This window comes from Centropristis striata, chromosome 22, assembly GCF_030273125.1.
Source record: "Centropristis striata isolate RG_2023a ecotype Rhode Island chromosome 22, C.striata_1.0, whole genome shotgun sequence".
NCBI classification, from domain to species: Eukaryota; Metazoa; Chordata; class Actinopteri; order Perciformes; family Serranidae; genus Centropristis; species Centropristis striata.
Window position 1 is genome coordinate 21,435,647 of NC_081538.1, and position 23,511 is coordinate 21,459,157.

The window sequence follows — 23,511 nt, forward strand, 5'->3', positions numbered from 1 at the left end:
GTGAGATTGATGGTGCCAGAAGCTTGGTGACTACTCGTCAATCTATTTTCTTATTTCTCTTCTGTTCCCTTAACTGTAGTTATTGCTGCTGGTCAAAAGCGCAAATTGGCAGAGCGTCTTTACAAATGCATGTTGCCATCTCAAACAGGTGCATTGGAATGCATTTATTTTCAATCTTTTCACAGTTGCAAAGCCTTTCGCTAACAGTTCAATTATTTTCTGTGCTTTTCCCTTCCAAGCAAAGAAAGCATTAACTGAACTCACTAAAACTACAGAGATTTTTTTCAAGTCAATGCAAAGACTCAAATATGTGATGGCTGTCGCAAATGACGCAACCAGATTTTTTTCAACTCGAGAAATTGGATACATTTGTGCAATGCTGTGTCATGAAAGCCTGTCAGCATCAAAGTTCTCCTGCATAGCATACCTCTGATCAATTCAGAAATCAAGCATTTTTAAAGTTGTTTGCTTGTCGTCTTGCAGACAAACCTGACAAAGCATGAATTCAAAATTTTCACGACAGCATCATGATTTGATTAGTTAATTTGTCATCCTCTTGGTCTGATTATTGCAATTCAAATCTGCAAAATCTGCTCACTGTGGCTTCATAATAGTGTACAATATTCACCAGAGGATCTTATGAACCCAGACATAATGGCATTTGGTTTTCCACCATATCTGGGACTTACGCAACAGGTGTAAAGCAGCATTACTGGTTACTGCATCCATGGTTAATGATTTGGTCTGAACACTACAGTATAACACACTTAAACTTCATTGAAGAATCCAATCAGTTCCAATAATTCGGTTCCAGTATCTCAATGTATGTAGTATGGGACCACTTTCTAAAGAAAGCATTGAGGACTAACCGCCCTTCAGTTCATCCACAGAATTTAAAGTCATAGAATGGCTGCATAATTGCAACATTTTTCTATTTTCATCTTGTCACTGCAGGACAGCAGCAGTTCAGTGGCAAATCCAGTTCCCTCTTGCCCCCCTCAGACAACCGCTTATTAAAGCCAGTTTCCACTGTGAGCACAATTGTTACTATTTAATCACTTTAACTCTTTGTCCCGTTCACAGTTGTTATAGATGAAGGGCTTTCTTTTAGGCTCAGAAGATCTAAATAAATACGTAAAAATAAAAACACTTATTTTCGGACATCTGGAAGTAGCTTGAAGGTCTGTTTCATTCAGGTTCTACTTGACTGCCTGGGAGTGTTTGTTGTCACTTCACTTTGCTCTATGCGCTAATAGTTGACAAGTAGTGGGGGTATCAGGCTGAGAGGTGTCAATTTGTATCAGGGGTGACAGCTTAAACCTGTCCCATTCAGGCTTGCAGCGCTGCAAATAAAAACTTTAAAATCCTGAATATTGTCGATATCATGGAGAAAAACAATGACGCAAGAAGTTTGACTCTTTGCCAGTGTATGTCACCACAATTATAAAAGCATTTCCAACATTAAAAACACACTTCATTGTCAGTCAGATTCCATCCACACACAGCGACATCATTAAAGTGCATATTTTTGGCAGGAAAATGGAAACGGACTCCCAGAAATTAACAATATGGCATTTTGAAGAATTTTAACGACATGCCAAAACAAATACTTGGCTCTTTCTGCAGCACAGTGTTCAGTGCCTAGCCATTATAATGATGCATTCTCATCCAGGGAGGAATCTCTATGAGACTACTGAGCAGCCGCTCTTCTTCATGCATTGATCTATTGTACTAAAACTTCAGCTCTTCCTCCAACTGTTTTCCCCTCGATGCTGTGAGATGACTAGCAGCAAAAAAAAAGCACACTCATAACTAAACCTGGTGCTCTGTGCAGATCTGCGAGGACACAAGAGCAGAAATGACACTGCATACATATTTATTTTTTCCCAAGACCGTCTTTTGACTCGGAACAGCAATTCAGTTGCTGCTACTACAACTTAACACTTTTCACAGGAGGACTCAGACTAAAAAAGGTGATAGAGGATGGATAATTACAATTATCAGGAATTAGACAGACCCAAATTGAGCGAAGGGGGAGGGTATGTGCCATATCTGAGATGCTTTTAACACAAGATGTACTTGATCGCTGTGTTTCTGCAGGCTGTTATTCACAGTAGTTTAAGTCAGAACATTGTGTGTGTGTGTGTGTGTGTGTGTGTGTGTGTGTGTGTGTGTGTGTGCTGTAATCAGTAAGATGTAGGGCTGGAGATGTAACACAGCAGGCTGCACTGCTGAGAACAGAAATGGTGTTTTTCCTCCCGCTGCTGCTCCAAAATCAACTCATTTCTTCTGTGTCTTTTTCAACGTGTGTCCACATATATTTGTGTCTGCGTGTGTGTGTGTGTGTGTTCTTTCAACACATGCATTTGCTGAAGTATATATAAGTTTTGCAGCTAGATAATAAAGCAGTGTATGACTTTTATCACCTGCCAAAACTTGCTCTAGCGCAGGTCAAGCTGTTAAAACCATAATTTCACGCCATCTCGTCTCTTACTCTGTTCTTGTCCTGTCTGACTGGAAACCGTGGCAGTAAAGTAAAGAGTTATTATGCAAATCCTTCAATTGAATGTCTTTGTTTTGGCGAAGAGAAGGGGAACGAGAGAGACAGATAACAATTCTTTTGAAGAGATGAAAAGCAGAATGCTAATTCTGAGTTGCCTGTTGAGACACAGAGAGGCAGACAATGCGGGAGACTTTTTATTTTTCTTTAACGAGTATTACCTTCTTTGTACTTGTGTTCTCTAAGGGTTTACAATGTGCTTATATACAGCTAGTGTGTGTTCGTGTGTGTGCACATATCTGGGTGAGAATCAAGGACATCATTTCCATAATGACACCTTGAATGGAGTCCTTGCAGGTGTATGTGTTTGGGCGGACAATATTTTTTTTGTCGTACTTCACAATATCAAAATTGAGGTGGGAAATGGACCCCATGCAGGTGTCTGTATTGTTGACCGCAGCCTGTTTAGAGACTTGTTGATGATGATTGGAGGTAATGTGCCTACGTGGAGCAACATGGTGCCAGAGTTGCAAGTATAATTATACTGTATGAGAACAGAGGGAGAGAGGGAGAGGAAGAGCCATTCAAAGTGACTGGTGAGAGACTATTTATAGCTAATTGCTAACCCTCTGTAGCTGAGTGGCTGGTGCTCATATAGAGAGGCTGTGATTGGTGGATGAGTGTTTGGCTCTCAAGAAGAGAGGTGATGGTTAATTTGTTCACTTGTCAAGACTAATGATGTCATATTGTTTTGAGACTTATGCATTATCACTTCAAAGATATTCATGTAGTAGGATTGGGCAATATGTGTGTGCCACAAGCTCTCTTAGCTTCTTCAGTCAATAAATAAACAAAATAAGCTCACAAAATTTCAAGAAAGATAATATTTTGTACCTCTTTTTCTGAATAAACAGAAAAACCCAACTGTACATCTGAATTCAAGTTTCTCTCCAAACTGGACCAAGACTGAATGTGATGTTTACTCGCCATAACACAAACTTCATTCAAAGAAACTCAATAAAACTCAACAAAACCATCTCGGTTAATCTTTCCAATGTTCCAACAATCACCAACTCTGTTTTAGTCCAAATAAACCCTTAATTCACTGAGATATAGATTGAATCATTGATAGAAGATATATTCGTCCAATTGCCCAAAATTTGTGTCCACCACACACAAATGTAAGCTAGGTTAAAGCATTAGTTTGACAATTTGATTTAGTTTAACTATTCTTTGCTTTATTTTTAGTGTTAGACAAGAAGATTGACTCTCATGTCTATATGCTAAATGTGAAGCGGCCGCGAGTTAGCTTAGCTTGTCAAAAAGACTGAAAACATGTTGAAATCTCACAAATCGAGGTGTAAAAACAACTGTTTAGTGTTTTATTAGGGGTTATGTGCTGGGCTTTTTTTTGGCCAAGAGCAGTAACTTTGTCTCCTGGGCAGAAAACAGTCATCGTTTTTGTACAAATTAAACAAATAACAGTTTTCAAAGTGTTCTGGTTTAAACAAAACCAGGCTAGCTGTTTCCCCTTGCTTCCAGACTTTTTGCTAAGCTAAGCTAACCCATTACTATCTCCAGCTATATTATGACTGCACATACATTGAAACAGTATTAATCTTATTGTTGAACTCTTGCCAAGAGAGTGAATCAGCAGTGAACCATCCTTGTATATAATCAGGAAAACGCATGTGTTGTCCAATAGAGAGAGTCCTGAAGCCCAGAAATGATTTTTTTAAACATCTGGTTCCCTCATCTTGAAGTCAGTGGGGTTTTTGTTTAGCTGCCTGAAATAAGGGTATGGTTAATACAGACTCTCACAATTTGTTCTACAACATAAAATAAATACCCCACCTGTGAATTTTGAAGTTTTTACTAGTTGTAAAACAGTGTCTAAATGCGACTACAGGGGTTGTTCAGACATTCAACATCAGCTTTGTGGTGGTGACGTTAAAGCCATGACTGTGGTGTAGTGCATTTATAACCTGTTAAATGTTTACTCCCGGGCGCCTCCCGTTAGAGGTGTTCCGGGCACGTCCAACTGGTAGGAGGCCCCGGGGAAGACCCAGAACACGGTGGAGGGATTATATCTCTCCCCTGGCCTGGGAACACCTCGGGGTCCCCCAGGAGGAGCTGGACGTTGTGGCTGGGGAGGGGGACGTCTGGACTGCCCTGCTTAGCCTGCTGCCCCCGCGACCCGGCCCTGTATAAGCGGAAGAAAATGGATGGATGGATGGATGTTTACTCCTGGCGATGCATTTATGCTTCGGCAGGGTAGATCTTCACAAATGAACACTATTCTTGTAATTTTTTAATAAAGCGTGTAGGATAAGTCACTAACTTTTGTTTTCCACTGAGCGTATTTCCTGCAATAATCCAAAATGAAATGGAAAAATCCCATTGGCTTTTTGACAAGACAACCTTAATTTCCATGTTCCCACACCTCAAGAATAAATTTGAAGAGAACAGTGAAATAAACTACAAAAATACGACAAAAAAACCCACCATATTTTGAGATGTCCAAGATATGTAATGTCAAAATTTTTCGTGAAAAAGTAAAAAAAATTTATTTGTCCCGATACTCTCAAAATGGTGTTATTGTAGTCTTTTGATACATGTAGTACGGTTGCCTTTCCAGAAATAACAAACCATATTTTGACATGTCAAAAATTTGGGGAAAAAAAGTGATACTATAGCTAGTATATAAAAAAAAATATATATATATATATATAAAATATATAAATGCCCCAATACTCTCAAAATGGTCTTATTATAATCTGTTGATACATGAAAGAATAACGGAAAAACACCAACTTATTAAGTTGTAATAAACCAGAATGATGGTCTTATTATCTTGTATTAAATAAAAAATAGAATTTCGACAGTTACACTGGACAAATTGTTTAAATGTCACAAAGACATTAACTCATTAGGTGTTTTTTTTCTCATTGTGTCCCACAGGTACTACAGCGCCACCATCCTACAGATGTCAGGCGTGCGGGACGACAGGCTGGCGATCTGGCTGGCTGGACTCGCCACCCTCACCAACTTCCTGTTCACCCTGCTGGGAGTGTGGCTGGTGGAGAGAGTGGGCCGCAGGAAGCTCACCTTGGGCAGCATCATCGGTACGTCACTCGACATCCGGTAGTGATGTCACGGATCTTAACAGTCATTCTGACGCCATATGTGTGTCCTTATTCTGACAGGCACATGTCTGAGTCTGAGTCTGCTGGCCATCGGCTTCCTGATCTCCGCCCAGCACAGTCCTCCTGTCACCTTCCACCCGTTAGACCCATCTATGGTCAACTCTACCTGCTCCAAATACCAGTGAGTACTCACACTTCAGTTTGCTGCAAAGTGCTGCTGGCTCCTCTGCTATGAAACAATAATCACTTCTCATCTCCATTTATTACACACATGAGCAGAAAATAGCTACAGCACAAAACCTGATGTTACAATCTAAATAAAAATGCTTACCTGACATTAATTAGTTTGAAGCCTGAAATTACTCCCGCTGCTAACTGCCATCCCAAAGATACAAAGTAAAACAAAAGAGCTTTTAGACATTTATTTAATATTTGGATCTTTTTAAAGCGGTATGTTTAATTCTTCTGCTGTGGTACTCCCCTCTCCACCTGCTCTTCACTTGGATTGACATTAACTGTCATTATTCACCTTTTGTTACATTATGCACAGGTACAGATAAAAACAGACAGCTATGGCAAGACCACTTTTCACCTTCATGCACTTGTGCTCTTTGTGAAAGCACTCAATACGTTGCAGTGTCAGAATATCAATCCAGAGTGCAGGAGAGCACACTCAGTGCTGGAGAGCTTCACAGGATAAAACGCTTCTAAAAGGGTGGTGTGGTTAAGTTATTGCAAGTTTTCACACATGCATTAATATGGATCTCAAGGTTAATATATAAGCAAGATGTATGCCTTTTTTTTACCACCAGGAAGATCAGTTTATAACAGAAAAAGGCCTGGGTCTTATTATTTCAGACCCAACATTTGTTCAGTTTGCCCTGGTTTATTAATAACAGGACAAAACAATGGGTTGTCATGGAAGCAGTCGTGTAAAGAGGCTGAGTAAATATTGTTTATGCATATATGACTTTTATAATCTCCAAAACCTGAGGACTGAATCAGCTACAATCACACACAGAGACAGAATGTGTTTTCGTACGAGGCAGAGATCAGATGCCTCGATGTCCCAATTTGCTCTCACTTACACGGACACAAGATGAAACTGGTGTGTAACAACCGTCTTTCATCATAACAACAAACAACGCCTAATGGACTCGATGTCCAGCACCCACACACGACAACACACACACAAACACAGAGGTAATTTGAAGAGATGAGTGCTTTTACCGCACTGTAGTGGCTTCATTGAGTTCACTTTGCTCCATACGAGCCCACACATCCCCTCGCTGACCATGGCAGCTTCACAGGAGCACCAGAGCCACCGCAGGCCTCTCACACTCACTGTGGGCGGGACGGATCACTGAAGGGTGTATTCTTAAGGTGTCTCCAGTGGGGTTTACCATAGGTTACTTGCATGCGAAATGATGCAATCTCTTTAGATTAATAATTGTATCACTTTGAGAATGTTACTGTATATTGTACAAAACACCACATGCAATAAGTGTTGGTAGAAAAGGTTAAAAAAAAATCACGTATCTTGAATGTGCTGATAACAGTTAATGTATTGTAGTGAGGTTGTATGAGGGACTTGCCCACAGTCTATGTATGACCTGCAGTAGATGATGATCTGCGTGTGTAGAACCTGATAATGTAATAAATTCCCGATAATGTAATAAGAATTTGCACTTGAGTCCATTGAAAATGTAATAAAACCTGATCATGTAATAACTTCCCGATAATGTAATAAAGTGCATTTCCCAATAATGTAATATACTTTATTACATTATTGGTAAAAAAGTGTAACATTAATGGGAGGTTATTGCATTATCAGGTTAGCCTTCATTTCGCAAGTCCTGATAATGTAATAATTCCCCAATATTGTAATAATTTAACAGCAGACCACCCATTACTTGGTTTCAAGTGGTGATACTGTGTAGGCAACACTAGCTCAAGAGCTCTAGCGCCACCAACAGGTCAAAGTTGAATGTTTATTAACTTTTGACCTCACAAAGGATGTATCACTGGAACCCTTGGGCCAATCCGAGCTAATTGGGGTTTTTCGGCCATATTGGATTTTCCGCCATATTTGTTCAAAAACCTTCCATTAACGTTATACTTTATTACATTATTGGTAAAAAAAAGTGTATTACATTATTGGGAAATGCACTCTATTACATTATCGGGAAGTTATTACATTATCTGGTTTTATTACATTTTCAATGGACTCAAGTGCAGATATTTATTACATTATCGGGGTTATTACATTATCAGGTTCTTCATGTATGTTCACATATTTGGAGATCCAGACATGCTCCAGGCAGGAAACAGACTGCAGACAACTGTCACAAAACATATTTTAACCACCTAAACAAAGGGGCATCCTAAAATGTTATGTGTATGCTATATTAGGATATGTCCTCAGATTGTTCTTGCTATCCACAGCCGTTTCATTTGGCACTACTTTTTCTTAACCATATATGCTTCACTCACTGCCGCAGAACAGATGTTTTGGTCAGAATCCAGTAGTTAGTTTTTGTAAGAGACAACAAATGCAAGAAAATAGAAATGAGTGATTATGACAGCGACGATGAAATGCCGCTCAATTCAAAATGAGGCCCTAGAAAGAGCCTGAGCTACCTGGTGGTGCCGGTGTGTAAACTGTAAACCCAGGCCCACAGACCTGATGAGCCACTGCTGCCATGAGGGGGACTTGGTTCTGTTTGATTTGGACCAAAACAGCCGATCTGCTGGGCTTATGCGTAGGAACACGAAGGTCCTATGGTTAATAAAAAGTAGTGCCAAATGAAACAGCAGTGGATAGCAACAAAAATCTGTGGACGACGTGTACACAACTGGGTATAACATTTTCGGACGGGCCTTTGTTTAGGTGGTTCAAATGTGTTTTGGTAGTTGAGTCTCTTAAATTTTTACCAAATAAGACATAAATGTCACTAGGTAAAAGGTACTCAGATGTTGGTCTAAATCAAAGTATTCTTATTTTTTTTAATCTGTTTTTTCCTTTATTCTTCTTGATATTATTTTCTTGCATATATAGTGAATATTTTTTTATTTCTTTGTTAACTGAATGGGTACAACTGGTTGCTTTTACAATCTCAGATCATCACATTACATATATGCAGCTTACAGTGATATTATTAGCAGACTGGTCTCTTAATATTCTTTATAATTAACATCAGGTCCTTGTTTCCAGACGGGAGGTAGACAACAGGTTGCTAATTTCTCATTTTATTTACCAGCTGAAATGTTGAGATTTAGCTGATTTTATTAGTTGTAGTTAGGTTATCAAGCTAACGTTAGCTCTTTGAGTTGGTTTGTTGAGTTGAGTTTATTAATACATTATATCAAAAATTATGACATTTATTAAAAGTCCAATATTATACATAGATATGGATCTTTTGCCAAGCTGATGTTTCCCTCTCCCCACATTCCCTCACTATTTGCTTCTGCTCCACCACTACTAATACATGGTTTTATTTTCGACTCGTTGACCTCGGTGTGAAATTAGAGCAAGGTGCCCTGCACACAGGGAGGCTGCAGCCTGCAAAAATAGACCTCTGAAACAAAACACACATTCCATGCATTTCCATCAGGATTACAACAACAACAAGCCTGATGGAAGTCAATAGGAAAAAACCCTCTTACATGTGGACTGCTTATCATATACAGTAAATGACTATGGCACACGATAAAGACATAACAGAGGGATAAGACAGGATGAATATGTAATGATTGTATTTGCTCTTAATTTTGATTTATCACTTCCTGCATGAGGGGAACAGTCCATACATTAATTTCATTTTGGTAATGAGGCAAGTCTCAATTAGAGTCTTAATAGAGAGGCTGCTTTCTGTGATAGTCCCATCATGTGACTTCACAAGTAGAGGCTGGTTACTGCACATTTTGAGTTGGAGCGCAACTCAATGCTATATCTTTAAAATATATTTTAAATATAATTGTGCTGCCGTCTCGGCAAGGTCACTTTTGGAAAAGAGGTTTTTAATCTCAATGAGTTTTTTACCGGGTTAAATAAAGGATATTGATATTCATTGATTGAATATGAAAAGTAAAGGAATGTGACTTTACCCTGCTGTACGATTGATTATGTGGATTGAAATTACAGCTAATGCGTCTGCTGTTTGGCTTTCAGGATGTGTGAGCCGTGCATGCTGGACCCTGGCTGTGGTTTCTGTTACCGTGAGAATGGCTCGGCTCTCCTCACCTCCTCCTGTGTGCCAGTCAATAAGGCCTCCACTGAGCACGCAGCATGGGGCAGGTGAGTCACAGGATGCTGCGTGTCAGTATGTGTTTGGGATGTACAGCAGCAGACTGGGGGTTTCACTGTGATGGAAGAACATTTTAATAAAATAAGATTTAGATTTAGATTTTGTGTTAAATTCAAAGTGTTCCTCTGTCTTCCAGATGCTCCAACACCAGCCTGATGAGAGATCAGACATACTGGGCCTACAACTACTGCCCCACCTCCTTCTCCTGGCTGGTTCTACTGGGTCTGGTGCTCTACCTGGCTGCTTTCGCCCCAGGTACACTTTCCATATCAGGTTTTGTTCACAATGCTATGTTATGTTGAAAGGGAAATTTGTGCATTTTTCAACCTGGATCCTATTTTCCCATGTTTATTTTCAATGAACGAGAAATCTCATGAGAGGTGATTTGTTGCTGGAAGACAACAGTGGCATCATGCGTTGGACAGAAGGGTGCTGGTGTGGTGTTTGTTTCCCTACTCGTAAAATGACAGGTTAGGCCATAAGGTTTGGTTCATATTTCGGAAGGGGAAACACAAATGCAATGGAGAAATAGGCTTCGACCCAATACTGGGACTTTGTTGTGTTGGAGTACAGAAAGTGTAGCTTAGTGCTACCTAAACATTTCCAATGTCCTTGCTGAATATTTAGCTGATTTCGACAATGAGGATGAGGCCTTTGAATTACAGTCATGGAAAAAATGATTAGACCACCCTTGTTTCCTTCCATTTCATGTTCATTTTAATCCTGGTACAACTAAAGGTACATTTGTTTGGACAAATATAATGATAAGAACAAAAATAGCTCATAATTCATTTTAATTTGAGAATTTTTGTTCAAACAAACGTACCTTCAGTTGCACCAGGCATTAAAGAAATGGAAGAAAACAAGGGTGGTCTAATCATTTTTTCCATGACTGTAGATGCGCTGCAGCACTCTTGCTCAGTACTGCACCAATTACAAAAGTCCCCATGAGTCACTTAACACAGAAACATGGGAATATAGGATCCAAGTTGATGCTTAAGCTTTAATCTCAAATATTGTGTAGCTTGTAATTAACTTAAAAGCTATAATATGCAAGTTGACATGGGAGGGTCTTTTCACCCTGGAAACAACACTCTTACCACAAGCTCCATTAAGGAGCTGCTCTCAAGCTTTCAATCACCATCACACAATTTTCCTCAGCAGATGGAGTTTGCCTCGTTGTCATGGAATTGTGAAATACACCTCTCCACGAGCCTCCTGTTTAGACTTGTCTTATGAAATGATCCCACAAGGCTCTCTCATCTCTCAACTATCTGTCAGGGATGGGTCCAATGCCATGGACCATCAACTCAGAGATCTACCCTCTGTGGGCGAGGAGCACAGGGAACGCCTGCGCAGCCGGAGTCAACTGGACCTTCAACATCCTGGTGTCTCTCACCTTCCTCCACCTGGCTCAGTTCTTCACCTACTACGGTCAGTTTCTGGGCTGCAGAGTTTTGAATAGATTGCCTTTAAGGGAACATTTTATGTGGAAGTCCAGATGTTCTTTATTTTGTGTAAGACAGTAGAGACTTCAGACAATATCATGGCGAGCACAGTTTCATTTTTTATATATAAATCCAGTCAAACTGAGCACATAACTCCAACCAAACAACAATCAGAAACACTCCTGTCAGGAAGAATAAGCCTGCAGCCACTTCTGTCAATCCTGACACAAACCTCTCAGCAGACTTTGTGTAACATACATATCATCCATCCTTACCTTCCGTCAAAACCAGCAGTGGTGACAGCTGATTGATACCCCCGTGTGTTTCCAACCTTTTCTTCTTCCATACCTCCTCAGTCGATGTGGCTCAACAGCAGGTTTCTCCTCCGACAGGAAGGAACTGACCTTTGGGGGAGCCGGCAATCGATCCGTCAGGGCTGATTGAGAGGCATCCTGAGATGCAGCGGTTAACGATCCATCCATACATCCCATTTATAAGAATAATTAGCTGAGATGAAAAACTGTATCAAAGCTGAAAAACATGACGTTGGTTATGGCATTGAAAATAATGTACACCTGTGTCTTCATAAAGGATTTATGCTTTGACAAGGTGAAAATGGAGACAGCTGTTCCTTAGTTATCATATGGTGACTGGCAGCCTGAAAGCAATATTTCAGTATAGTTCGTGGGCAGCGAACATTCAGTCCGAGCTGCCCTCAGGATGCTCACCAGTGTTTCTTTTTCTGTAGATGAATGAGAACAAACTTATTTATAAAAAGCACCACGGCTCTCTAAAGTCATGGCAGTGTGTTCCTTGTGTTTGTGGGAGGCTGTCCGTAGTGACAGTGTGTTCTTTTGTTTTTATCTTCCCAGGAGCTTTCTTCCTCTACTCCAGCCTGGCTCTGCTGGGCTTCTTCTTCATCTACGGCTGCCTGCCGGAGACCAAAGCCCGCCGTCTGGAGGAGATCGAATCGCTGTTCGAAAACCAGCTCTGTTCCTGCGGCGCCACGGATTCAGACGAGGGACGGCAGGTCGAATACATCCGAGTCAAAGGTTCGAACTACCACCTATCGGACAACGACGCATCTGACGTGGACTAGGGAGAGTTGAGTGTTTCTTTAGCTTCGGTAATCACTAAAACATGCAGAGTTTAATGTGATATTTGTCTTTTTGTGTGTGTAAGCTGAGGAGCCATGGGTTTACTCTCACTATGAGGTTAAGAATGAGGCCTTTTGTTTGTACCAGTAATGTGAATGAGTTCACTTCCAATTCAGTCAATTCAGGAATCCAAAATCTGGAGTTAAACCTGCTTCAGTAAAGAGCTGAATATTCAACAATGCATCACAAATATCTAAATTACAAAAGGGATATCATTGCCTTTTCCACATATAAAAGATAAAGTGTCTTTTTATGGACACTTGGACAGGAAACATGACTGTTTAACACGCACTGCATGTACAAAATACCAGGGACATTTTCTCTCTTGTGAAGTCCACTGATGATGATGATGATATACTTTACTAAAGAGGCTGCAGCTCAGTATTGGTAAAATGTTCCTAATATTTTGCACATTTGTTGACTAAATGTCATTTATGATTTATTTACAATGATGTACAAAGTATAAGATGACCAGGCCATCCTACAGCATTGTGCCAGAATATGTTTCCATTTAAAAAAAAGTTTCAGTAACTGTGGTCTTGAAAACCAGGTTTGTGCATCCACAGAACTTCAGTTGACATGACAGCAGTCGTAACGTCTTGTTACCATTACCATTATGCCTTTCTATACGATTCACATCTCAGTTACATGTTATTTAAGCTTGTAGTATAGAACACAAATGTCAGTTCCTCATCTGATGACAGTCTTAGTTTGTGGTTGTTCGGATATTTTTTATGAAAAGCAAAACACCAGAGATGTACAGTATATTGTTCAAGTTTAGAAAAATTGTATTGTCAGTTGGTGCCTAAACAAAAACCACTCCAATCAAGTAGCACTGAAAGGAATAAAAGTTATGTTGCCATAGTTTATATTTATTAATGTATTTATTTAAATATTTTTCTGCATAAAAGTAATAATTGCCTCAGCATAGTCTATGTTTTTTCTTCTGTTTTTCCAAGTTTCAGGCCTGCAATTCTGCTGCCTTCCTGCCTCTATAAATTGCCGTTCTTAAAGGGATAGTTCGGATTTTTACAAGTGACGTTGTATGAGGCACTGATCCATAGTCACTGTATTACCTACAGTAGATAGAAGTGTACTGCTGTTGAAAGGGACAGCAGCAAAATTAATTTAGCCACTTAAAAAAAATCATATAATTTTATGTGTATGCTATATTTAAAATATATTCACTGCTTTACCTTGCCGTCAGACAGTCCGGTTAAAGTTTACATGAGGGGAACTGAAGCCATTACCTATATGGTCTTCAAAGCCACCAGACTCCATTGACAAAAACAGTAATTTTACCCCACAAAACACAGTAGTTGTTGGTCTATCATGTCGGTACTCCTGTCTGCCTCTCCAAACTGGGGGCGTGCCAACCGCCATCTACTGTAGGTAGTACAGAATCTCATTCAACCCAAATTCAATAAATCCAAATGATCCCTTGAACACAACACCATGGCGAGTACAGTTTCATGTAGCTGTCTGTCACTAGGTTGCCAGAACATATGCTATGGCTCCATGTTATAAACCTGGGTACTGGATATGTAATGTCCAGCAAAGAAAGTGGTAGACTAAAACCATGATTTTATGATTGACTTCACTCGTATTTTAAGTATTGAATTCTATCCTAAACATGATAATAGTAGTGCCTGTGTATTGTGAAGGTCCCTAATGGCCAGTCCAAATCCCTGATGTGGATGTATTACACATTGTATTACACGTTATGATTATTAGGTCTGCATAGCTTTATTTATTTGACATGTATATATTTGCATTGCACCTGTGATGGAATGTTGTTGTTTTTTTACTTTGATTTTAAGTCTTGATTTTTGTCTTCCTCCATAGCCTTATGTACAAATAGCAGAGCATATCATTTACGTGGTTCTCGTGTCAAAAGTCGAGGATTAGGCTTTAGTGTAATTTTGTAAAAACTGTGTGAGGTTACACCTTGTTAGTCAAATACACATAGGTTTCTGTGTAGCAAAAACTGTCTGGAATTAGACTACGGAGTAACTTTGTGTAACAAAACAAAATAGGTTAATAATGTGCACACTCTAATGGCCCCAAATTTGTACCTTTGGGGCACAACAGCTTGTCACTGGGCAAGAAACCTCTAAGGTACAGCTGTTGCACCCTTAACACAGGCTTAGGAACTAAATATATATATATGTATGATTTTAGCCCTGCACAAATGCCCTTTTTTGACCAACGCGAACCTAGTTCTAGTGCTGGTCTCCTCAGAACTTGTTTGCTTTTCCACAGACTCTGCGAGCATAATAACATTTGCGGGCTACATCGTTCCCTTACAAATGTTCCTCCTGGCTTTGCGAGCCGACACTGGCATCCAAACATGACTGGTACAACAAATTTGTGCTGCTCATCTTGATCGTTTTGGACGGCGATTATTCTCCATGTTTATTTTAGCCTTTGTTGTAAGCGAACACTCGCCTCCTAACACTAGCTTGTATCGATCACATTGCAGTTAAACTAATCCCGCCCTGTGACATAAGCGATTCGTGGTTCTAGGCCAGCAAAGAGTTGGTGCTGGTCGGGAACTGGTTTTCTTGGCTGAGAGCCGATTCTTTGGCTTTCAAACACAAAGAACTGGTTTCGAGATTAGGAACCAGCTCTCGAACTGCCTTGGTGGAACAGGGGTAATAGTAAGTTAAAGTTCAATAATTAGTCCTGGGGGGTCCATTGATGTAGGTTGTACCTTGGGGGACAAAAAATGACCCTACTGTACCCTTATTTCTGATTATTGGATTTCAAGGTGTGCACCTTTTTGAGAGCCCAAAAGGTACAAATACAGTCATGGAAAGAAATATTAGACCACCCTTGTTTTCTTCAATTTCTTGTTCATTTTAATGCCTGGTACAATTAAAGGTACATTAGTTTGGATATATATAATGATAACAACAAAAATAGCTTGTAAGAGTTTAATTTAAGAGCTGATATCTAGACATTTTCAATGGTTTTCTTGATAATGATTTTGGTTATTATAAAGAAAACCATGGTAAATGGCTAGATACCTGCTTTAATTCTCATGAGCTATTTTTGTTGTTCTCATTATATTTCTCCAAACAAATATAACTTTAGTTGTACCAGGCATTAAAATGAACAAGAAATTGAAGAAAACAATGGTCTAATAACTTTTTCCATGACTGTATGTTCCCAAGCTAGTATCAAGGGGACAACAGCTATAAGTGACAAGTGTTGAACTACTAAAGGTAGAAATTCAGCACATTATCTCTGAGTGTGTCCAGTGAACAGGACAGTCCATGATTCCACACTGGACAAGTGAGTCCTAACCCATCATGAATTAATAAGATATAATACCTCTTTTTAATTAACTTTTCAAATAAAATGCTGTGGCACCATGTAATGACATCCTCAGTGACCCATCATAGTTGAATGAAGTATTTGTATCAAGTATTGTGATATTTTTGGTATTGTCATGGTGTCACATCTACATATGCATACCCATGGAGATGATTAATCAGTATAACAGAAATTATTACCATATTATTTTAATAAATGGCAAGACAGTAATAATAAGGCTTACAAATGACTAAATGAGAAAAGTTTAAAGATGGAGAAAAATAGCTGACTATAATTCAAAATGTTTTATCTGTTAGATTTTCATTTGGTCCAGGATGAGTCGTCTTAAAACCACACAAACTAGTTTTGTACTGAAAGTATTATGACAGGTTAAACGCACACACAGGAAGCTCCAGAACACTGATTGTGTAATTAAACTTGTGTTGACCAAATATTTAACGTGATTGTTTCAGCTACTGACATCCAGTCATGTTGACACTGTCCGCTGGGGACATTTAATGTGTACTTCTGGTGAAATGGTTGCAATTCTTTTCTATGTGAACCAACTACGTGTGTTTCTACAGTTTACGAGGAACTACAAAAATAACAATTAAAAAAAAGGAGTGCTGTATAGTATATTTGATTATTGTTCAAGCTGTATATGTTTTGCTAGAGTTTATATTCTATAAAAAATAGATATCTTCATGAAATCTTAACACTGGAATATGTATACGAGGAAAGAAATAAACTTATGAATCAGAGCAACGCTTTGGGGCTTTATTTCACTGTATCCCTACTTAGAACTTAGAACAAACACTTTGAATATTTGATGATGTTTATATGTTTAAAAAAAACTAATAAATAATGCTTTGAATAAAACACATGCACAGAACAGGCATGTTTTTTTTTTTAACTTTACTTCCTTACTTCCTTTCTCTGTTTGAGCAGGAGCAAAATGTCAGCTATTTCCTGAAGTGTCTCAGCCTCTTCTGGGAGTCTGTTAGCCCTCGTGGCAGATGTGACCTCCTCCTTCACTTCATTTGAGACATCTTTCATCAGACGGCCATTTTCTTGTTGCCCTCTCTCATCTCTGCCCTCTTGATTTTCCTTACCTAAATCAGAGACAAGTGCAGAAAACATCCAACAAAATAATGAATTTGTTTGTTAGTGGAATTTGCAGTATTTAAAGAATGTCAAAATGAATCTTGAGTTTCTTTATTCACACATAAAGTGAATATCTTTGACATTTTACCTCTGCCACCAGCCATGCTCACATATAGAAAGGGGTTTATGTCTCTCTGTAGATTCACTTTGCCATCACCGATGTTTATAAGGCTGCAGCCTGACTGGAAACCAGCCCTGGATATATTCTCTGTCCAGGGCGTATACTTGTCTCCACTGCTCTCCTTGCCTGCTGAAGGTGTGTGTGCACTTGGCTCTGCAGCAGTATCAGTCTGCCTCCCTGTGGCTGGATGCTGCACCGACACTTCAACAAGTGGTAGGCACAAGTTGTACCCAGATGCTTTGGTTTCACTGTCTAATACAAAGCTACATTGAGTCGAGGCGTCACATGTCTCAGCTGTGGTGTCGTAGACAGTTTGAGTTCCTGCATCTTGAGTTTCGTTGGATTTTTTCTTGCATTTGCACAGCTCTGAGCTCTGACTTTGAGGAGATTCCAACAGAGCTGTGTTGCTTCCTGTATGTTGCCTATTACTTTCTGAGGCCTTAACTGGGGAAGATGCCTTCTCCACAATTTTCGGATTATCTCTGATGTTCCTTTGGGGTCTCAGGAGTGGGGTGGGAGGCCTGGGCTTGGTGTGCCTTTGATTTGGATTAGCCTGTGGGCCCAGGTTTGGGTTTGGGCCATCTACACTGGAGGCTTGATCCATACATGCAGAGGTAGCCTGGAGACATGGCTCACAGTGGTCTTTATCATCATCCTAAAATAAAAAACAAGGTATGTCAGCTAGTATTGCACTTATCATGGATTCAAAAATGAAGCTGGTTCAATATATTCAATTAAAACTGTACAAAGACAATTTATCTTATTTTCAAACTAATTATGAGAGTTAAATAACGGTTGAATGGATGTGGTCACCAAAATGTGACAATGTTTATATAAAAATGCAATAAAATAATTACAAAAAAAGAGATGGCTGTAGTCACATGCAATCACAGTGGTTATATACACCAAGTTTAATTAAAAACAATGCAGTATGTGTTATAAAATGTATACTTATACTCAACTGCTTCTTTTATGTGTGTGTTTTTTTAATTATGAGGTGATTCTGCAGTCCTTGTACAAAAGAAAGAGGGACAAAACTTCCAAGTGTAGCTTCACTTACATCATTACAGTCTGAACTGAGGCAGCCTCCCCGGCAAGAGTAACTTGGCGAGTATTCACAGCCATTCATGAGGCCCTTGTTGTGTTCAAGGCATGCTTCTGGAGTGAAAAAAAACATCTATTCAATTTATTGTCTTTTCTCCAGCATATACACAATAAATTGGTAGCTTAATTGGAGATGCTTAGGAAACTTACGAAAGTTCATGTCAGAGCAGTTGGAAAGCTGTGAATAAACAGAATTAACATGTGAAACTGCAACTTCCAACATCAAAACTACATAGTACATAATAGCTGACGTATAGTTTTATAAGGACACATGTACAAATATTGTTAGGAGCTATATATGACAGCTCATCATGATTGGAGAACCAGGCTTAATTTTTAGTGTTTTAGTGTTGTTGCAGTTACAAACTCTACCACCAGGTGGCAGTAATGGCTAACTTAACTCACTCACATTATGCATGTGGTTGTTTCTCTCTACTTCCATGCACTGTGAATCAGGGACAGTTCTGACAGGGAAGGAAAACGCAACAACATTATTAAAACATATTACATATCATTGATTTAAGTGTGCTTGATATTTTTTTAAAGTAAAAACACCTACTGTGGAGCTGAAGATTCGGCTGGAGTTTCATTTTTGAGATATATCTTTGGTTTTCCTCTCCCAAAATGAGAAGCTGAAATCAAATGTCATGTCTCAACAACAAAGTCAGTGTGGTTCATATTTTAAGTTTAGAGCGGCATTCACCTTCTGTTTTACTGAAGCCCCTAAACAGGTCGCTGTCAATCTGCTGATCAGTTTCTGATTGGTTAATAGTGAAGTCCAACATGGGCTCTCTGTCCGGTGGTTTGTTGAGAGATAAGGTGGCCTCATGTCTGGCTTGGTCCCTGGCCTCCATGTTACTGTGATAACACAAATATGCTCTGAGTGTTTCAATGAATGACAGAGAGAAAATAATCCTTCACATTCTGGTGTTGTTCTCACTCTGGCTCTGGATTTCTAAACAGGACTTTGGCTGCTGTTGGAGTCTCCAGTTGGTAGGGGGGTGGGTTTGATCCATAGGACCAGGGGATACTGTCGGTTATACCTCTGGGCTGAGAGAAAGGCTGGAACTAGAAACATAAAATCAGACTATAGATATTAAAGCAGCAGTCGCCTTTTTCATGTAGTGATATAGTCAGGCTTAAAAACTAGCCTGAAATGAATTTATGTTCACTTTTATTTGTTTTTTTTAACCAGGCATTAGTGTTTCAGTTTAGTTTCAGCTTTTACCGTTTTCATTGTGTCTCAGTATACAACAATATTTTAACTGCTTACTTTTGTTTGGGTTTTAATAATCCTGCTTCTGACATGTCTACAGACATAAAAAAGTGGATCTAGTCATCTTGATTTCACTGTTTCCTGGTTAATGTAAATGTTACAAAACCATATTGATTGTTCTGTTGTATTAATTTAAAGATATGTTCTGTATGGTTAAAAATAGATTCACAGTGAATAATACTGTTAATTTGTTTTTTAATTTGTTTAATTTAATTATTGCTTGGGATCACACTAGAGTGCACATTTGCAAGTTTTTTATTAATGTATTTGAAAACATTTGTTGTTGCAGTTTACCCTCCTGCTTTACTTGAGGTGTGCCCTTGTAACTAAAACAGAGCAAATGCAAAGAGGTATTCTGGTAGATTGGACACTGATATTTTGCTATATGCAAAATTTATTATAACCTGTTTGCCAACACAACATGAAGGCAACTGGACACTTCTTGCAAGCCAGACTAAAGCTACTGTTCTTTAGTGAGAGTACCAAACATATATTTGCATGGTTTCACAAATATTTTTGAAAGATGAAAAATTGCCTTTCTGACTGAGCCATCGATTACTCGAGCTGTTTTCACGCTGTATTATGAGCCAAAGTACAGCTAAAAACTGACTACTGCAGATGGTCAAACAGAATTTTTTGTTGCAGGTTGTAAACACACTAGAAATGGTTGTATCGATGTAAGAAATTCCTTTAAAAAATGAATAATTTTTTTGCTCTACCTTGTTCTGCTCGAGCCCAGAGGTGTCCCATGGTGGAGGGGAGCAGTGTGCCTGGCTTCTCTGCTTCTTCAGCGGCAGGGGGAATACGCCTGAGGAAAACAGGTCGATTTGGCCTAAACTTTAATGTTGATTAAAATTTTACAGTTACTATTGTATACTTTAAATCATGAGAGCTTGTTCCATAAAAGACTTTGCAACACCACCTTGGCCTGAGGAAGCGGATGAGTTGGAGGAGAACGGGCTGAGGGGGTCGGTTTTGGGGGGCAGGTAGTCAGATGCACTGTTGTCTGAGAAAGCTGACTCCAGCACTGGGGACAGCTGGGGAACAGAAAAGAAATTTACATTTTAACTCGATGGTTCTAACATTTGATCATGTTCAGCAAATTTTCCAAAGATCCATGCATCCATCCATTATCTGTAACTGATCCAACATACAGTAGGAACACAGAAACCTCTGGCTGTGAGGCGACAGTGCTAACCACCGCACCACCATACCTGCCCCTTTTGCTAACAAATGCAAAAAGAAATGCATTATGAATAGCTGGAAAGTGACTTACCTGCCGACACTTGGCGCCTTGTGGAATAACATTCTTCCTTTTTCTTGTTCCTTGAACACTAGACAATAACACAGGACATACACAATAAATGCTGGAACTTGTGATTGAATATTTGGGAGCAAGACACTGAGTTTGTATGACTGAAAAGCACCAGACAGCTAATGCTGACAAAATCAAACGCGACAGTACAAACAACACTCCAGCTCTACCTGTGCTGAGGTTGGCCTTCAACAAGATTCAGTTGTGATGGAGAGCAGGGGCTCATTGGGAGAACCAGGGGCTCATTTCTCTTATGTTTGGATCCTCCTTTACTGCTGCCAAGAACTGCCACTTTTGGAGGATCTGACAAACACATGCATTGTTTACTTACTACATTATGTGCCGGACTGAAGCACGGATTAACATATATTGGAGAATAAGCAAGTCTGTGATCATATACAGTGTACAGTATAAAAGCTATAGGGCATTCACATTTGCAAAATGGTGTTATTTGAGGTTTTATTACTTTGAAAATGCTTTATTTTCATGTTCTGTACAGTCTGAGTCAGATACATCTCACTATACAACACTTCACAAAGATTTGTTATAATTTTTCCTTTCTTTCAGACATCTGTCTGACTTAAAACAGTATAAGGGAGAGTTACCCATCATTATTCTCCTTAACTAATGTAGTGTTTTCCCTTTCAGCATGATTAGTTGGATATTTGGTAAACCTAACTTTTACCTATATTGTGTCTGTTACTTCTCACCTTTAACTTCTTTCTTAGCAGCAATCTGGTTGACGATAAACAAAGTCACCAGGTCCATACTACCAGAACTGCTGCTTCGGGGGGATGCTGGCAGAGCAATTCCCAAGGTTTTCAACCTCTGTTGCATTTTTCTCTTTTCAAAGAACTCCTGGGACAACAAGTAACATAAAAAAATTAAAGACATGCATTAAAAAGTTGACCTATGTGAAAATACAAAAGAACTAGCATCAAAATATACGTACATACAAAAGGTAAGGGTGCTTTTTATTATCAGATCATGATTATGATGGATTTTGTATTAATCACTTTAATGTTGCAGCTGGTGAAGGTGGGTATTATTTGAAATATATAACAGTTTAACCTTTAATAATACATCATAATTTTTAGGTGTTTATATTTAGTATTATTCAATTTAATCTGCAAAGTAGTTAACCAAAGTTTTTAAAATAAATATAAAGCAGTTTGCATCTGAAATGTATTTAACGTAAGTGGAAGTTTGTATATAATATTAGAAAAAGTAGGAGTAGGTTACCTCTTAAATTGTACTCTAGTAATGTACTGATATTAACTATTTCACAGATCGGTCTCGGTACTATATTCCGTCACGTTAGTTGACGTTTAATACCACCACTGCATTTAGCTCTACATATCGTCACACTGTTAAAATAATCGCCTAAGTCATTTTTTGTCAAAATTGTTTTTTTTGCCTAAATCATCTCCTCATGACGCCGGCCACCTATGGTAAAACCATAGACTGTATATAAATGGGTAAAACGCCTACATCCTCAGTTGATCAGATCATCACCAGCAAAGAAGAGCTAGAGGGAGATTGTTTAGTTATCAGTTTAGTTTATCAGTGTTTTATTGTTGACACTAATATTGGTAACACTTTACTCTAAGGTGTCTACATAAGAGTGAAATGAGCATGTCATGAACATTAATGACACTTTGAAGTAACATTAATGCTCATGATACTTGACAGATACCTGACAGGCTTGTGTGACTCTTATGTAGACACCTTCAAAATAAAGTGTTACCATATATTGCTTAAGTCACAAAGGCACGTTTAAAAAAAGCATTTATTTTAAGTTACATACTTTACACACAGTGTTATTACTATGCCAATAGCCATCCTTTGTTACATCCTTTTTGAGTGAAATGATCAATAAATGTCATATGTTACACTTTTGGTGGAGTTTTTTGTGTTTCCTGCAAAACTTGAAAAAAATGAGTTAGGGGATTATTTTAACAGGGTGACGATATATATATTTTTGTATTGTATTGTATTGTCAAGTCATATATAACGTTATATATGAATCAGCTGCCTCACCCTCTGTTTTTTTGCATCATTCTTCATCACAACTCTGTTCCTGTAATGAGAGTCGTACAAAGTTACAAAGAGCAAAGCTAGCTGACGTTTATTGCTAATGTAAATATTAGCAATTATTAATTAACACGCCCCTCTCTCTTACCTTGAACCACCAACCCAATTCATTTTAAACAGCTGTAACTATGTGATAAGCACAACGGGGCAGTGAGTGAAAACAACAAATATATAGCTAATATTAGTATAAAAACACAGAGTAAACTTGTTGCTAGCTTAATGTTTTTGCTATCTAACGTTTATTAAACTGTTGCTTTGGATATGCACGAGGAACCGCCACGGTCCTGTCACGTGCCACGTATAACCGTTAATAAAGCATAGTAATAAAGGTGTAATAACCATAGACATATTTACATAGTAATCACCTCTTACTATTCCACACCCTTTGATTACATATTATTGTCATTTTAGGACCATTTAATGACATTAATATAATGATAATCGCATAATAATGCAAGTTGACCCTTTCAAAAGAGCAATGAACCTTTAACTGAAAGAAAAAATGAAATTTCCAAAATGAAATAAACATGAAAATAAATAAAGCAGGCTTTGTTAATATAT

The 23,511-nt window shown here is 38.7% G+C and overlaps 2 protein-coding genes across 2 annotated transcripts in view; one reads left to right on the top strand and one right to left on the bottom strand.

Moving 5' to 3' along the window:
- LOC131960601 (proton myo-inositol cotransporter-like) overlaps positions 1 to 14,403 on the top strand; it is a 93,715-nt gene extending 79,312 nt beyond the window's left edge. The window contains exons 5-10 of the mRNA XM_059325857.1: positions 5,462 to 5,625; positions 5,707 to 5,827; positions 9,818 to 9,943; positions 10,090 to 10,208; positions 11,235 to 11,387; positions 12,274 to 14,403. Coding sequence (XP_059181840.1) covers positions 5,462 to 5,625; positions 5,707 to 5,827; positions 9,818 to 9,943; positions 10,090 to 10,208; positions 11,235 to 11,387; positions 12,274 to 12,500 — 910 coding nt within the window. The 3' untranslated portion in view covers positions 12,501 to 14,403. The remainder of the gene's footprint in view (positions 1 to 5,461; positions 5,626 to 5,706; positions 5,828 to 9,817; positions 9,944 to 10,089; positions 10,209 to 11,234; positions 11,388 to 12,273) is intronic.
- A 1,535-nt stretch (positions 14,404 to 15,938) lies between these two features.
- LOC131960637 (uncharacterized) lies at positions 15,939 to 23,392 on the bottom strand. Its single transcript, XM_059325897.1, has 15 exons — positions 23,039 to 23,392; positions 22,897 to 22,936; positions 21,567 to 21,714; positions 21,027 to 21,159; positions 20,818 to 20,875; positions 20,464 to 20,578; positions 20,261 to 20,349; positions 19,206 to 19,333; positions 18,969 to 19,123; positions 18,825 to 18,897; positions 18,675 to 18,729; positions 18,416 to 18,443; positions 18,222 to 18,319; positions 17,129 to 17,816; positions 15,939 to 16,988 (listed from the first exon to the last, which is right to left on the bottom strand). The coding sequence occupies exons 1-15, from the start codon at positions 23,059 to 23,061 to the stop codon at positions 16,792 to 16,794; spliced, it is 2,028 nt and encodes a 675-aa protein (XP_059181880.1). The 5' UTR covers positions 23,062 to 23,392; the 3' UTR covers positions 15,939 to 16,791.
- Positions 23,393 to 23,511: the final 119 nt, after the last annotated feature.

Excerpts from the sequence above, each read along its gene's own strand:
- LOC131960637 (XM_059325897.1), bottom strand. The coding sequence starts at position 23,061 with ATGAATTGGGTTGGTGGTTCAAG. Across the intron at positions 20,350-20,463 it reads ATCCGCTTCCTCAGGCCAAG|GCGTATTCCCCCTGCCGCTG; the intron begins GTGGTGTTGCAA and ends TGTTTTCCTCAG. Across the intron at positions 18,320-18,415 it reads CTGCTCTGACATGAACTTTC|AAGCATGCCTTGAACACAAC; the intron begins GTAAGTTTCCTA and ends TTTTCACTCCAG.